General features: G+C 33.2%; 1 protein-coding gene across 2 annotated transcripts in view; it reads left to right on the top strand.

Moving 5' to 3' along the window:
- The window catches only part of LOC106071894 (coatomer subunit zeta-1-like), a 30,338-nt gene extending 14,949 nt beyond the window's left edge, over positions 1-15,389 (top strand). Inside the window, exons 3-8 of one of the 2 annotated variants that reach the window (XM_056004149.1) lie at positions 2,419-2,500; positions 4,987-5,078; positions 6,633-6,766; positions 10,756-10,846; positions 13,311-13,355; positions 15,245-15,389. In XM_056004149.1, the coding sequence (XP_055860124.1) occupies positions 2,419-2,500; positions 4,987-5,078; positions 6,633-6,766; positions 10,756-10,846; positions 13,311-13,355; positions 15,245-15,292 (492 nt within the window). In that variant the 3' untranslated portion in view covers positions 15,293-15,389. The remainder of the gene's footprint in view (positions 1-2,418; positions 2,501-4,986; positions 5,079-6,632; positions 6,767-10,755; positions 10,847-13,310; positions 13,356-15,244) is intronic. The other variant, XM_056004150.1, reaches the window with a different exon arrangement.
- Positions 15,390-16,553: the final 1,164 nt, after the last annotated feature.

The following is a 16,553-nucleotide window of genomic DNA, read 5'->3' as shown; positions in this document are numbered from 1 at the left end:
CAACTTTGAAAATTTATCAGTGTCTAATTGATATTATGCATTGGCATTTTAAGTCATTAGAGTTAACTGAATATGTATTGTCACCCAACTCCCTTGAGATCGCCCACCTGCTACCTAGTTGCTGCTAGGCAATGTGGCTGTTTGTTTAACTATAATTTCTTCACCTTCTTCTCTCAATTATAATTGCTACTGCTATTATAAATTAATTGCATGTTTATTAATTTATTCAGAACTAAATTTTCAAATTCCTTTATTGTTTTATCAGTTATCTCTGAAACTATCTATATATATTGTATTTATATCATCCCAATGAAGAAGCAATTTTAATTAGAGCCTATTCCCCTTCTTCTCTCAATAATTATTGTATTGTAATGATTCTTATTATTCAGGCTCTCTGCAAACTGCTCCTCATGACACTACTAACTTAAAGTACTTGACAACTTGGGTCTCCAAAATAACGTAAAACTTAAATAATGTCCAATTAATCATCACCAATATTCTACAATTGGCAACATGTAACACCAACTATACAAATGTTCTGTTGTGGATATCTGAAATGCCATATCAACTCTGCACTGTTGTAGCGAGAAATGTACTGGCTTCTTTATATCTTGTTGAACTCTGTAACAACATACTGCATTGTAGATTAGGAAGTTGTGACTGGATCCGACTCTGATAGCTTCATTCTTTATATAGGGTCCTTAATGGCATTCTAGAATCGGAAAAAACATCACTTGACCCTTCTGGGTGGTCACCTGACTATATCGGACGTGACTTGCCTGAGTACTATTCACAACACATATCCTTCCCAAATCGTCATGTTGTCACTCGTCACAGTTTACCGTTAACCGCTCATCTAGCGCTGGCCTGGAATGATTTGTGTTGGCTGAATATGCAAACATTACTACCCCTATCTGTAAGCAACTTTTCAATTTTTTCTTCTACTAGTCTGGCCATAGGTGGTGGTCTGTTCCACACTCTGCACCAAGCAAGATCTGGTGACACGTATGTCCTGGCGGTCAGTTAGTCTGGTGATAGCTGCCAATGTCTTGAGCTGGGATGCATCCAGGAAGTTGTAGTAATAGACTGTTGCTGTTGCTTGAATTTCATCCACTTTCATAGGGTTCCCGCCAACTGTGGTAGGCTGGCTAGGGTAGTTTAGAGCAGGCAAGTTTCAGGGTAGCTTTTCTAGCCCTGTCCTCATGCTATGAAGGTGAGCAGTTCACTCCTAAAAATGGCTGCTCAGCTGCTCAGGTGGCTGCTTGACTCCACTGCTGCTCTGTGTCATTGGTGAACGACCATATGGCCTGAGCCACCTATGTGCAGGGTTGCAGCTCCGGCCACCTACTGCTTTAGTGTTTGCCTGTCACCACAGGGCTTTGGTTTGCAGGGGGGGGGGTGACTAAGTGACTTGTGCTAAAAATTTTGATTAAAGTGAGGTGGATTCGCACAACACGCCGACCTCATTCTCTCGCCCTAATGCCTATTTTTTTCCTAGACATCCGGGACGAGTTTGAGTGTAGTGAATATATTACTAGTGTTTCTATGTTTGTTGTCCTGCTCTAGAGTGCTCCACATCAATCTTCTGATAGTAGCCTTTCTGTCCGATTTGTATAGTTATTGTGACATTTCACACAGGCCACCAAGTCCAGACTTCACATGCTAGGTTTGTCATGGACACGTTAGATACCCTCTACTTGGTTTAGTCGGCCAGTCAAAGCCTTTTCCATGCATATGTTACAACTACTGAGAGCCACAGGTGAGAGTTGGGTACCGAGTGGGGACCAAGAGTGAGCCAAGCTACCCTCAGTAGAGGGTATGACTGCCTGTATGCTTAAAGGTGCTATCTCTCTTAGATACTCATAATAATTAATTAGGCTTGTCTTTGAGTCCGAAGATTAGTGAGGAATGCAGTATTTCCCATGGCTGTGCAACCCCAGCTGTGACCTACATATTTTGCCGCACCCAGGGCAAGCATAACGATTGTCCGCAGGTGGTCAATTTAGATTTTCTTTTCGCTGTCTGCATCTGTCCTTGGCAGCAGATTTTCTTTTGGTCTCCCGCGGCCTATGTGAGTGACCTCCATTGTGGTATGATGATTACCACTTTTGTCATCCAAAGGGGCTCAGGGCTTTACATTAGGGCTTTATGCCTCCTCATATGGCTCGTGAGGCTTATGTGAACCTGGAATTTTTGGTATATATATGTTTGGTTATATTATAACAGTATTGTAGTGCTGCTATTATGTCATAATATATTAATGGTATGTTCATTTATGTCAAAAACACAACACCAAATGATTCAGCATGTAGAGTTTTTCTTGTTTAGTTTTAATTTTGTTATTTTGAGTTCTAAACTATGGCCTTAGTTGGAATTGAAATTCATTTCACTCAGCAAATTTATTTTTTTCCCTTTCAGTACTATGATGAAACCTTTCCAACTGCAAAAGAGCAAAAAGCATTTGAGAAAAACTTGTTTAATAAAACTCACAGAGCAAATGGTAATTAAAGACATTTAAACTATTATAAATGTTCATTTCTTCTCATGTGTTGTATCCCAGAAAATAAGAAAATGCTCCCTAGATATGGTGGGTATTGGATCAGTAAAATAGCTGGGCCAGTCAAAATTTAAAAACCTGGTGCTCAGTTAGAAGTGGAGGATAAAAAAAAAAGGCTAGTTCCTTATCCAAAAGTATTAGACACTTTTTTTTTCAAAAATGCAAAGAAACATTATGCCCTAAAGGCATTTGACAAAAAATATTGTTGAAGCTAATTCACTTACTAAAAAAGAAATGTCTATGTACTATTGACAAAAATAAAATTGCTAGGGAACCAAACCCAATGGATGCCCCACACTAATCTACAGAAATGTCTTCAAACACATCCTTAGGACCACAATCATCAATAAAAATATTGCAAGATTGGACAGCATAAACAGAAATACCTACATGTATGCATCTGAGCATGGTTTATCATCTAAAAATATGCATTTTCCCCGCAAAAGTTAAAAATAAATAAATAAATCCTAATCATATTGATGTATATAGATCAGTGCGTCAATGTCTAGAAATGGACTATTCTTATTAGATCTACTTGATAATTTCTAGATAAAGAAATAAAGCAGAGTTCATTCAATGTGCCAGTTTATCTAGACTCTAGTCTTCAGAGTGATTTGGAAGTTATTGATTGTTTAGTTCTAATTCTTTGGACTTTTATAGATCTAGTATTACATTAAAATGTCTACAATGTCAGGTACCACAAATTTACTTAAATCTAGTCTTGTTATTTAAATCTAGATGTAACCAGGTGTGTATTAGACTAAGATCTAGAGAGAATTAATCTAGATCAAAGTAGATCTATTTGTCAATCTAGATTTAGACTACTGACTTGGTCTTGTAGCTCTAAAACTCTAGGATCTAGATATCTATCTGTAACTTGATCTGTTTGTGAAAAAACTTTTGTAAAGAAATTGCCCATTAAGAAAACTAGATGTTACCAATCCAGCCAAGCAAACCATTTCATCTGGTTTAAGTCAAAAATTCACTTCTAGCATAAAGTCCTATTGTTTTGAATGAATTTTCTGTTGTTGCTGTTATGGAATCAGAAATAAAACAAAAGAGGCATTATGATAATAAAAGCATTGCCAAGTGACAAGAATGGCAATATTTTAACATATTCTAGAAAAGTCTATGACAAAGTCTAAATGTGTAAATGTTTTGAAAATGTACAGAATGTCTTATATATAACTTAATGCTGTGTTAATTTTTTAGATTGCTGCATTTCATGTATGTTACATGCTTGAATGATTTTAATCTTTTCTGAGTATATTTCTTTGTATTTAGGAAAACACAAATTGTCCCCTCAAAATAAACATTTCCAGGTCTGAAAATACACATTTCCATTTTGCCTTGCAAGCATCTCTGCATAAAGCCAGCATGTATATGCTAGTAACATATGCTGATATGAAAAATAAATAAGCAAAGATGGAGAACACAACAAATAAGTATGAATGGAAGGAGGTGTTGAAGCAGGACAAAATTCTCCTTGCCACTGAATGGATGTATGACCATAGGCTAGGAGGTTGTTATAGCTGGTGGTGCAAACTTTTTTCTTATTAATTTTGGATTTTTTTTTCTTTGTTATATTTATTTGCTTGGTATGTCCTTTGGAAGCCATCTGCATGGCTTTGCACAAAGATGTTAACTTATGAACATCCCAGCCTGGAATTTAGAGATGATAAGAACCCATTGGCAAAAAATGACTATCAGGACACTCCATGATAAGATAATAGCAAAGAAATTAAACTTCATATTTTTTTCACAATATTAAAATTTTTTTTTAAATTCCCAGTAAGAGATAAACAAAACAAAAAAATATAATTGTTAAAGCCTTGGCATTTGTTAGAATTTGTTAGAAAGACGACAAGGTCTGCACTACCTTTTTTTTCTAAATTTGGTTGGTAAAATCATAATGAAACCCTAATTTTGTTTGTTTCATTTGTATGTAATTTTTAGAAAAGCATAATTTTCTCTTTCTATAAAATTGTATCTTTACTCATTCTATATGTTGCATAATATTAATTACAAATTATTATATTTAGCGGCTCCCGTAAGGGGAAAAGCCACTATTAGGTTTGTGCAAAATGTCAGTCTGTCACACTCAGATCTCGAAAACTAGAAGAGAAATGAAAAATATTATTTCACCATGCGATGTGGCTTGAAAAGTTTAGGTGCAATGGCTACTTTTGGTTTTCTAAAAGCAAACCGTTTAGTTTGTAAAATTAATTATACAAGAGATAATTAATTATACAAGAGATTTTTTCATAAAAATACACCAATTCTAAAACAATTACGTAAATGTAAAGGAGGCAATGTTCTAATATGTTAACAAAGAATGACAATTTTTTGTGAATTTTCTGTATCACTAAGTCAAATATTTTTATAAAATGTATTAGAAATGTTCACAACTATTTTACTTTCTATTTCAGCTGAAATAATTATGTTTGAAGGTCTGACATGCGTGTACAAAAGTAATGTTGATCTTTTTTTCTATGTTGTTGGTTCATCTATGGAAAATGAGGTAAATAAATCATTAACTTTAAATTAAAATTTATATTTTAATGAAAACATGCAGGAATATCCTCAAGCCAAATTTAAATGATTTTTTTTATTATAATTTTGAAAAATTATAATGGTAAACCAGATTTTCCAGTCTAGCCAATTAGCTAGTTATTCTTTTCCCAAAGATATACATTAACTGTAAAAGACAATGGTTAGAGCCATTTTCAAGAACCTTATCCACCCAGGTTTTTATTTTTAGACCTGATAAAGAATGATCAAAGTTGGATTTTCAAATGCCAAAGACAGACTGACAGACTACATTTAATAGCTGCTTTTCTCTAAGAATTTGTGATAAAAATTAAACAAAATCGAGACATTACTGTAGGTCTCAACACTGTCCAATAGACCTACTATAATGAATTACAGTAATGCTTTAGTTTAAAGAGTTAAATACATTTTGTGCACCATCTTCTAAGTCTGAATCTATTGGCCTATCGTCTCAAATGATAAATGTATTTTCAAGTAAATTATTTTATCTATCAATGTTTAGAAAATTTGTAAATATTGTTTTATCTTCTAGGTAGAAAGACCTTTTCATGTGTTAATTATTTATAAATGTTGTCATGAAACTTTTTAAAGAAGACATTCAAAACCTCATTTTTCTCACCTTATGTAAGATTAAATTTCTCCTGATTTTCATTTATCACATTGTTATATTGACAACTTTTGCGAGACAAAAAAAAAAGTCCACAATAAGACATCTTATTTAACATGTTAAATTGATTTTACTTGCTATATGTACCTCAAATGCCTCTGGAATAATAGTATTGGTGTGTGCTGTCTACTTCTTAATTTTGTATGCATATTCACACATCCCACCACTTCCTATTTAAACATTTTTATGAGAAAAATGCATTGTGAATGGCAAGAAAATGAATTGTTGAAGCTAAGAATGCAGGAAATTTGCTTGGTACCAGGACTCTGATCCAGATCCCTTTTGATGGCTGCTTCCTCTCCAGAAAGAATTTTTTTTCTAGTATACAATTTAAAACAGACTAGCTTTAATTAGCATTCATTACATAAGTTTGAATTCAAAACATATTGTAAATCTATATGCAAGTAAAAAAAAAGAAAAGTGTGTTATTATTATGTGCATTTAAGTTTCTCTTTTGCACTCTCCCAGCTGGCTGGAGTGGTAGTTACACAAATACACACATAATATACACATACATTTTGAACAGCTATTTTATTTTGAATTGCTAATGTTTTGAGTTGTCATATCAGCTTTGAAAATTTTAGTCTACATCTACTTTCTTCAACATTCTTACATAGTAAAACTTTTTTGCTTTCCTCCTATTAGCTTGCAAACTTTTCATAAGTTAAAAATGTAAAAAAAAAACTGGGTGGAAATTGACTGCAAAATGAATGTTTTTTTGTTTAAAGGGTTCTAAAGATTTTCCTAGAAATTTGTCAGTTATATATCTTTGGGGAAAAAAATACTAGCTATTTGACTACACTTAGAAGCCAACAGAAACATTGCATTACATTTTTTTAAATGAATACTTTTTTCCAGTTGATTCTAGCTAGTGTTCTTCATGCTTTTTATGACTCTATAAGTCAAATACTAAGAAAAAATGTGGAAAAGAGGGCACTTCTAGACAATCTTGACGCAGTGTTTTTAGCTGCTGATGAACTATGTGATCAAGGGTATTGTTGTTTTTTTCATTATATATTTTTTTATATACAGTTAATGTATATGTATAAATGTATAATGTATATATATGATGTGAGGTAAATACATTTATATATATATGTATATATATTTGTATTTACCAAACATCACTGGTCTTTGGGAACAAAATAAAGTAAAATGAGGACTGGTTTGAAGCAAGTCTGCCAGAAATGGACACTGCCACTAGAAACAAGAGAGTGGTCATGCTAAACTCCAAGAGGGAGCCCACCACCCCAAGCAACTTACAAGCGCTTAGATCTACACTGAATAATCTTCTTCTTATCTTAAATATAATACAGACATTACTCAAAAAAAGATGATTATGTCTTGTGTCATGCATTTAGTCATGCATATTAACCAATGACCTAAATTCTGCTAAGTCACTGGTTTTCCTGGCTAGCTCAGACAACCCATTCCATGCTCTAATAGCACTAGGGAAGAAGGGGCATTAGTACAAATTTGTCCTAGCATATGGAATGAGGAGTGTGCCTTTATCTTTGTGTCTTTCTGAGTATTTTATTAGATTTTGTTTTTGTATTTGAACATTATGGTTCAGTGTTTAATGTCTTCTATCCTGAAGGCTTTCTTAATTTAGTAATTTTACTAAAAGTGTTAGTCAAATTCAAATATTCATTTGTTATGAATCTCACTGCTCTATTTTGTATCTGTTCCAGTTTCTTAATGTTTTCTTGAGTTGAAGGGTCCAAAACAGAGTATGCATATATATTCTATTATTGGCCTAACCAAGTTTAAATAACATTTTAGTTTTATGTTCTTATTTGATTTATAGAAATTTCTTTTAATAAACCCAAATGCTTTGTTTGATTTTTTATAGTTATCTTATATAATACAGACGTTACTTCAAAAAAGAAGATGATTACCAGTACGTTCTACACGTCATGCATTCAGTCATGCTTATTAACCAATGAGCTAAATTCTGCCAAGTCACTGGTTTTCCTGGCTATCGCATGCAACCCATTCCATGCTCTAATATCTTATCTTATATGATACAGACATTACATCAAAAAAGAAGATGATTACATCCTATGCGTCATGCATATTAATCAATGACATAAATTCTGCCAAGTCACTTGTTTTCCTGGCTAGCTCAGGCAACCCATTCCATGTTCTAATAGCGCTAGGGAAGAAGGAGCTTTTGTACAAATTTGTCATAGCATATGGAATGAGGCCTTTATCTTTGTGTCTTTCTGAGTATTTTATTAAATTTTGTTTTTGTATTTGAAGATTATGGTTCAGTGTTTTATGTATAATTGTTACTTAACTTTTGAGTCTTCTTGAAGGCTTTCTAAATTTAGTGATTTTACTAAAGGTGTTACTCTAGTCCAATGTAAAAATTCAATTGTTATGAATTTCTCTACTCTATTTTGTGTCTGTTCCAGTTTCTTAATGTTTTCTTGAGTTGAGGGGTCCCAAACAGAGGATGCATATTCTATTATTGGCCTAACCAAGGTTAAATGACATTTATTTTAATGTTCTTATTTGATTTATAGAAATTTCTTTTAATAGTCTGTGTTACTTGCTTACCATGAATAAGATAAGTGGAATTAATTTGTTTTAGTTTTTTTGTTACTCTTAATAACTGACATTTTTCTGGATGGAAAGACATGCTCCAATTTGATTTCCATTTCTGTAATTCTCTTTGTAAAATATCTGTGTCTTGTGTTGTTTTTATTGTTCTATATATTATGCTATCATCTGCAAATAATCGGACTTTTGTTCTTGAACTAATGCAATTTGGTAAATCATTTATGTAAATTAAAAACAGTAGTGGACCTAAGACTGTTCCTTGAGGTACACCTGAGTTAACTGTTATTGGTGTTGATTTAGTGCCATTTATTATTAAAGTTTGTTCTCTCCTTATCAGAAAATCTTTAATCCACTGATGCAAAGGACCATCAATGCCAAAATATTTTAGTTTTTAAGCAAACTATGGTGGTGAACTTTGTCAAAAGCCTTGGTAAAATCTAGTAAGATAGCATCAATTAACTCACTATTATCTAAATCTTTTGAAAAATCATCAAGTAGTCCTATTAGTTGTGCTTCACATGATCTATATTTCCTAAAGCCATGTTGGTATGGAGTAAGGACATTATGTTTGTCTAAGTGGTTTATGATGTTACTACATATTATGTGCTCTAGGATTTTACATGTGATGCTCGTTAGTGATACTGGTCTGTAGTTTCCTGGGTCAGATTTTTCTCCTTTTTTAAATAGGGGGTGATATTAGTTTCTTTCCAGTCCCTTGGTACTCTGCCCTAGTTAAGAGATGCCTGAAAAAGTATTCTGAACACTGGTGCTAGCTCATTGCTTAGTTCTTTGAGTAATCTAGCTGGAATACCATCAGGTCCAGATGCTTTATTTGGTTTAATGTTTGCTAATAGTTTTTGGATTCCCTTTTCTTGTACTTCTATATCTCCTATGTTGTCTACTTGGTTCAAATTAAGTAATATGTCTTTGTCTCCTGGGGCGGAGAATGCTGATGCAAAGTATTAAATAATTTGATCAATATAGCGATTCCATGACATATTTTCATTTATTATAACACCTAAGTATTTTGCTTTTTTAGTCTTACCATCAATAAGATTAGTTGAATTAATTTGTTTTAGTTTTTTTGTTACTCTTAACCTACATTTTTCTGGGTGGAAAGACATGTTGATTCCCATTTCTGTAATTCATCTAATTCTCATTGTAAAATTTTCTGTATCTTGTGTTGTTTTTATTGTTCTATATATTATGCAGTTGTCTGCAAATAATCTGATTTTTGTTCCTAAACTAATGCAATTTGGTAAATCATTTATGTAAATTAAAAATAGTATAGAATAATGACCAAAGAATAGGGAGACATTGCACTAACAAATACTGGCAGGACCTGTGTCAAAATATCCAATCTTGAGCAGACTGTGGTAACATCAGAGCACTATACAAGGGCATGAGAAAAGACTTTGTACTTCATTTCAGCAAGCGTGTCCCGCTCAAGTCAAAGTATAGCATAAACATCAGTGATGGCACACTGCAAATGGAGTGATGGGTAGAGCAGAACTCTACCAGATTGAAAATACTAACTTTCCATCACTATCAGTTTAGAACGAAAGAGACAAAGGTAAAAGAAAGGTAAAGGAACTGAGCTCAGCCATTAACAAGCTTGCACACAGGAAAGCACCTGGAGGAGAAGGTATGCTTGCAGTAGCCATTCTGATTCAGGCTGGAAAGCACACCCTAATCAAACCACCATATGTACTGCTAAGCTTGTGTTGGTCTCCCAGGAATTAAAAGATTCATAGTTTTAATTTATTAAAAAAAAAGGTGGCTGCTCTTGAGTATAACAGAGAGGCATTTTGCTGCCTAGCATAGTTGGAAAGGATTATGCAAGAGTATACTAATGTGGCTGCAAGTTTATCCTGATTTACATTGTGGCTTTATGGTAGATAGATCTACAACAGACATGATTTTCTTCTTTTGGAAAAATAGTTTGCTGTTCTCTTCAGTTGGTCAGCACATCCGTACAGTTTTATTTATTTTAGGCTGTAGTGGCAGTAGGGTTTAAGTTGGATTAGGAAGGGGCATTCAAAGAGGAGATGGTTTACGGTTTCATGAGGGTGCAGATAAGATTTAAACTTTAACCAAGAGGTATATATTTACAATTGCTGTAAAATTAGCAGGTAAATAATAAAATGGAATCTTCTTTTTTTCCAGTTTTTCTATAATAAGACTTTTAAACTGTATTAAAAAATTATTTACTTCAGCATTCAGTTATTTGTTATATTACTTGTAACATTCTGAGGTCTTTAAGTGAAGGAGTGGGTTATAATGATATTTGTTGGATGTAAAAGGGTTTATATTCCAAGCTAGAAATTAATACATGAATAAAACATTGAAGTAAAAGACTATTGTTACTAATCATTTTGAGGTGCACAATATATTCAGCCATTAACTTATATTACAGAATCATTCTTGAAGCAGACAGCAATGCCATAGTCCAAAAAGTAGCTATAAGAAATGAAGATATACCTCTTGGGGAACAAACAATGGCTCAGGTAAAATGATTTAATGTTGTTTTTTTAACCTAACATTGTTTTTCTTGACCATTTTTGTTTAGCTTGTTTAATTTTTATGTTATTTAAAGAGCCTGCAACTAATATTTTTCTTGCATGTACAAAAACAAAATTATATGGGCTACATAAGAAAGCTCCTTTTTTATTTATTCATATAAATGTGTATTGCTCTTAGATATGAGATCCTGTGCTAGAAATACTGAAATCATTTAAGGTTTCAAATGTGCACATCTTTTTATGATTCATCCTCTTTTAGAGTCTTGCCTTTCAATTGTCCTACTTTAGCCTCATTGTGTTAGTTGTGAAATTCTTCAATGCATTTTTTAGATGAGGATTATTTCCTGTTCCACTTATCTAAAATATTGCAAAATTAAAATCATTTAGACATTTTTTTTTTTTGAGGAAACAGCAAATTTTTAAAGAATACTTTTTATTGGGGTACAAATTGTATAGTGTACTTGTTTAGAGACTCTGAGATAACAATTCACTTTATTGAGGGATATTTGGAAGTTTTGACAATGTCTGTAAAATTGTGTATGTATGTATCTTATTCCTTTTAGTCAAAAGTCTAATATTATTATTTTTTTATTGCATTTAGCATCTATATGACTATTTTCTGAAGGCTCCATTAATTAATTAGGCATATTTAAGTAAAAAGTTAAGTTCCCCTTTCAGACCATGTGGTATGACAGATGATGTTTCTTCAGCCCATGGTTAATGGTCATGTGGCCAGCACTTTGACCAGCCGCCTTTGTTTTTACCTGACTAATGTCAGGTACCCATTAGAGCTGGGTAGACTCAGATATGCTCTAAAGATCCTGAAATTTAAAATCCCAGGATTTGAACCCAGGACCCTCCTTTCAGAAGGACCACTCAGCCACCACAACTCCAATTAGGTATATTCTGTTGATGAATATTCTAACAGGTTTTTAATTATTTTTTTTCCTGAACTGTTTCAATAATTTTTCTTGATCTATCTTTATTATAAAATAAAAAAGGCACTCTGTAATATTCAGAAAAAAGGCTTTGTACTAAATTGTATGAGCAATCATTCATCTTTACTACTATTTGCTACAGCCTAAAAAATACCTTCTTCACAACCACAAATTACATTTTTTCAAATCGTTCCAAAGATTTTTACCTTGTACAGCATAATATCGACACACATTAAGGTTCTAGGGTAATATTAGAATGACTGAAAGATATCCTAGATAAAAGATTAAGACCAGAATAGGCTGGTTTCCAGTGAGACAATTCATGTATGACCATATAGCTACATTATGAATCATTATAGAATAGCAGCCTTCTTTGTGGATTTTGAAAAAGCCTTCAACAGCCTTGACAGGCTTAGTTTGGAGGCTGATGACTCAATACGTAGTTCTACCGAAATAAGCCAACATCATCAAACAATTATATGATGTCTAATTATGCGGGTGATACACAACAGTAAGCTTACAAATCCATTTCCAGTCAAAACAAGGCATGGCAAGGATGCATGCTTTCTCCCTTTATATTTTTGTTGGTCATTGATATGATCATGAGAAGAAAACAAAAATGGCATACAGCGGACCCTAACCCAACATCAAGATTTAGATTTTGTTTCCTCTCCCACACACAACAAAATGCTCAGGCCAAATGGACCAAAAGAAATGAAAAATACTGAACTACTGAAGTTATAAGAATTGACATCAAACAAGATAGCTCAATTATACTACAGGTGAAGAACATCTTCGATACTGACCATTTTCACCTATCTGGGAAGTAGGGTTTGTCTTAAATCTTTAACACACACAATGAGTCGTTCTTTCTGTATTGTTCCATGACATGAAGAGTCTCACAAAAACAAATATGAGAAAATTCTAGACTTTTACCAACTGTTGCCAACACCAGATACTGGTAATTAGCTGGCCCGGAAAGATCTAGCATCCACTTGTGGGATAGAACCAATTAGATACCCATAGCCTAAGATATCAAAAAGTGAAAATGGAGCTGAATAGGACTCACATTGATAACTTCCAACTACCAGTGTTGCAAGGCAGACACTTGATCGGAATACGCAGGGAAAAAATGGATAGTGTGCAGATCCAGGCAAACCTGGAATATGTGAAGCTGTGAAATGACATTGGAGCAGATAAAGAAAGCTGCTCAGAACTGAGCTTGATGAAGAGGTCTGGTTGTGGATACTGGAATGACATTGGAGCACACAAAGAAAGCTGCTCAGAACTGAGCTTAATGAAGAGGTCTGGTTGTGGCCCTATGTTCTCTGGATTAAGTAATAATTGGCAGAAACAATTTCATTGCTTTTTGATGTCTGAGGTCATTCTATGAATCCAGTTATAATTGCAATTTTGGTCTTAACTTAAAGAATAAAAAATCAAATATATATCTAATTTTTTAGTATTCCCAGTATACATTTTTAAATAACAATAACAATAAACACTTCTAGATTACTGCTAAGTATGGCCAACAGGTGTCAGCAGCAACAGATAGGGTAATGTATTGATAATTAATTTCCATTAATATACGAGGGAAATACTTAGGAGCTTTCTTATGTTATTGTAATGCTTACTATCAAACATTTGTCATCCAAACAATAATGCTTATACAATCTCAATTTATATTGGTGTCAAATTCTCTCAGTATCTCTTTTCAATTGCCCCTTGGCAACTTAGGATTATTTAAAATTAGTATTGTACTGTAAGACCCTAATTTTTTAATTTTATAAATTAAATGGCGATCCTCAAAGTTTTTTAAGTTTTAACAGAATGACTACTTAGTGGCTCATTTCAAATTGAAATTATCTTCAGTCTGTAGGCATACAAAATTTATGTACACTATTTTTTTTAATATATACACTTCTCGATAATCTTTTTTTTTTATAATAAGATAAATATATCTTTTTTTTTCTTAAAACAAAAAGGATTTAATAGTGGGCATATTTTATGGTTATCTTTTCTAAACAATAATTTATGGGGAGCTGTGCAAGGAAAGGTTTTAAAGGGAGACAACTCTTGAGTTGATATTATTATACATATGGTATACTTAAATGGTATGTATATTTTACATAATCATAAATAATCATCTCAAGTCCTTAGCATATTTGTTAAAATACTAATATTTTTGTTTATATTGGCGTCCTAAGAGTTTAGAGATCAATCAGGCTAATTGGGACATGAGAACAAAAAAGAGGGGTGGGGTACACACATTTAGTTATTCAATACAATGTGCTACCCATTCCAGATAAACTTTTAAAGAATTAGGTGACCCTAAATGATACACAGTTAGGTTTTAGTTTCATTTCCTTTAAAGTAAAAAAACAACAACTAGGTATAACATTGCCTTCATGGAAAACTTAACATTTCTGTAGCAAAACCCAAGCCAATTGCACAATAAGATATTTAATGGGTATCAAATAGTGGAAGAAAGAGAATGTAACACTCTTACACAATTCTGGTCATCCTCTCCTCCAACCCAACATTTACACACACACTTGAAATCATTTAAGAGTGGGTCACTAACTATGTTTTTCATTACTGAAATGCAATTTAGTTTTTTAGTGGTTTGCTTTTTTCCCTATTGTCTGTATTTTTTTAGTTATATCATTATATTTATATTAAATCTTTAGGTTATTCCCTTTTATTTTAAATTTCAGAACCAATTAAAGGGTTTTTTTTATTGACATAGATAAATTGCCAAAAATTAATTAGTTAAAATACTTTTGTTCATAACTTGATTTGTATCAGCAATGTTGCAGACTATTTTTACAAAGCTTTTATCAAACTCGCTCTGTCTGTGTGTATGTCTGTCTGGCCAAAAGCTTGTACTAATATATCTCCAACACCCAATCTTGGATGAAGCTGAAATTTTGCACAATTATTTCTTTTACCTGACAACACTAGAATCATAAAAATAATAACCAATTATTTAATTAACTATTGATAATAAATTACTTTGTACTTGGTAATTCAAAGAAGGAAAGAAATAGTACTTGACTGATGTTCATAGACTCTTCACTAGCAGAGTGGTTAACACAAGTTTAAATTCAAGTCGTTCTTTTTTAAAAAAAAAAAAAAAAATTTAAAAAGCGATCACCCAGATACCCCGTTCTTCCTCCCCCCTTTCCAACTGGTCCAGACAAGTGATAGGATCATAGGGTATTGAGAACACTTAAAGCATGAAATTGCGCTAAACAAAAACAATTGTTAAAATATTTCTAATCGCACAGTTTTTTTTAAAGTATTTTTTTTATTTTTGCTTGTTTATCAATACCAGTCGACATGTTTTCTAAAGATTGGCTACTTGTTTTGTGTATGTTCACTGCAACCTTTTAAAAAAAAAACATTAAACATGTATAATGTCGATTTTTTTTCTTTTTGACAGGTTCTTCAGTCTGCCAAGGATCAGATTAAATGGTCTTTACTGAAATGAAGGAGCTGTTTTTTTTTTTTTGTTTTTTTTTTGCTACGTATATGTATAATAATAATTATGAATAAAAACTTATTGGGTTATTATAATGTGAAACCAGTGCTTTTTGTTGTTGTGGTTTTTTGTTTGTTTTCTATGTTAATAGTCACTCAGTGCTGGTCACACATTGCACCAAGGCTGACAAAAAAAAAATTTCCAAGATGGAATTTTTTTTTAAAAGAAAAGGACTTTTTTGTACAGTGTTCAACTCAGTGTTAAGTAGTTAAATATTCTGAAAAAAATATCCTTCATTAAATAAAAGATGGAAATGTTTGATAATATTCATCAAAATTCACTACATTTATCTGGACCATTTGAACATCGAATAGGTACATTGCTAGAAGTAAGTGAAGATGTGAATTCTTGAGCTGTGCTGAATGGTGTTGATACTAAACTAAGGAATTTTACATTTGCTCTGTTATTATATGGAACAATGTATAAAATCTAGGTCTCCTCGAATGATTACATCAAAGGTGCCTTCGTTATATAATGGCATGTGTTGGCGAGACTACCTCACAAATAACCATGTTCTGTTAGCTTAGCTAGAGGCTGGTGTGAACCTGCGGATCCAGGATTTTTGGGGGCGATTTTTTCACTAATCCTTACCTTAAAGTGTATCAAGGATTGGCCTCTTTAGTCACACAAGAAGTTGCAAAGGGAAAAGATCGTCTCTCGAGACGTAAAATGCCACAGAGAGAATAATAATAAGGCTTGTCTTCGAGTCCAAAGATTTAATGAGGAATGCACAGAAACACACATATATACACAGGTAGGCCTATATTATTTATATACAGGGGGGCAGACTGGATATTTGGGCATTCAGGCAAATGCCCTGTGGGTTGATGCCTGAATGGGCCAAGTCCCATGCACTCCACTTACAACGTAGAAACATTAACTCATATCCACGAACATGCTGCATGCAGACTTCATAGATATACATGTGCGCCCCCCAACGCCTTTCAAGAATTAATTGTGTGTCTCTACATTCAATCATGAAACAATAGTGTCTGACAACAATTTGACCTTGACTTTGACCGAGTCGGCAGTAACTTGGAATATACGTGTAGGTAACAAATTATATGAACATGACGATGGCTACCATGGGCGTAGCCAGGATTTTTTTTCGGGGGGGGGGGGATTTTATCACCCCCTCCCGCCTATATATATATATATATATGCGCGTGTGTACTTAATTAATCTTTATTACATTTTGACCCTTCATTCA

This window comes from Biomphalaria glabrata, chromosome 11 (genome assembly GCF_947242115.1).
Source record: "Biomphalaria glabrata chromosome 11, xgBioGlab47.1, whole genome shotgun sequence".
Taxonomy (NCBI): domain Eukaryota; kingdom Metazoa; phylum Mollusca; class Gastropoda; family Planorbidae; genus Biomphalaria; species Biomphalaria glabrata.
Note: the sequence above shows the minus strand (reverse complement) of the source record. Positions and strands in the feature narration are given on the sequence as shown.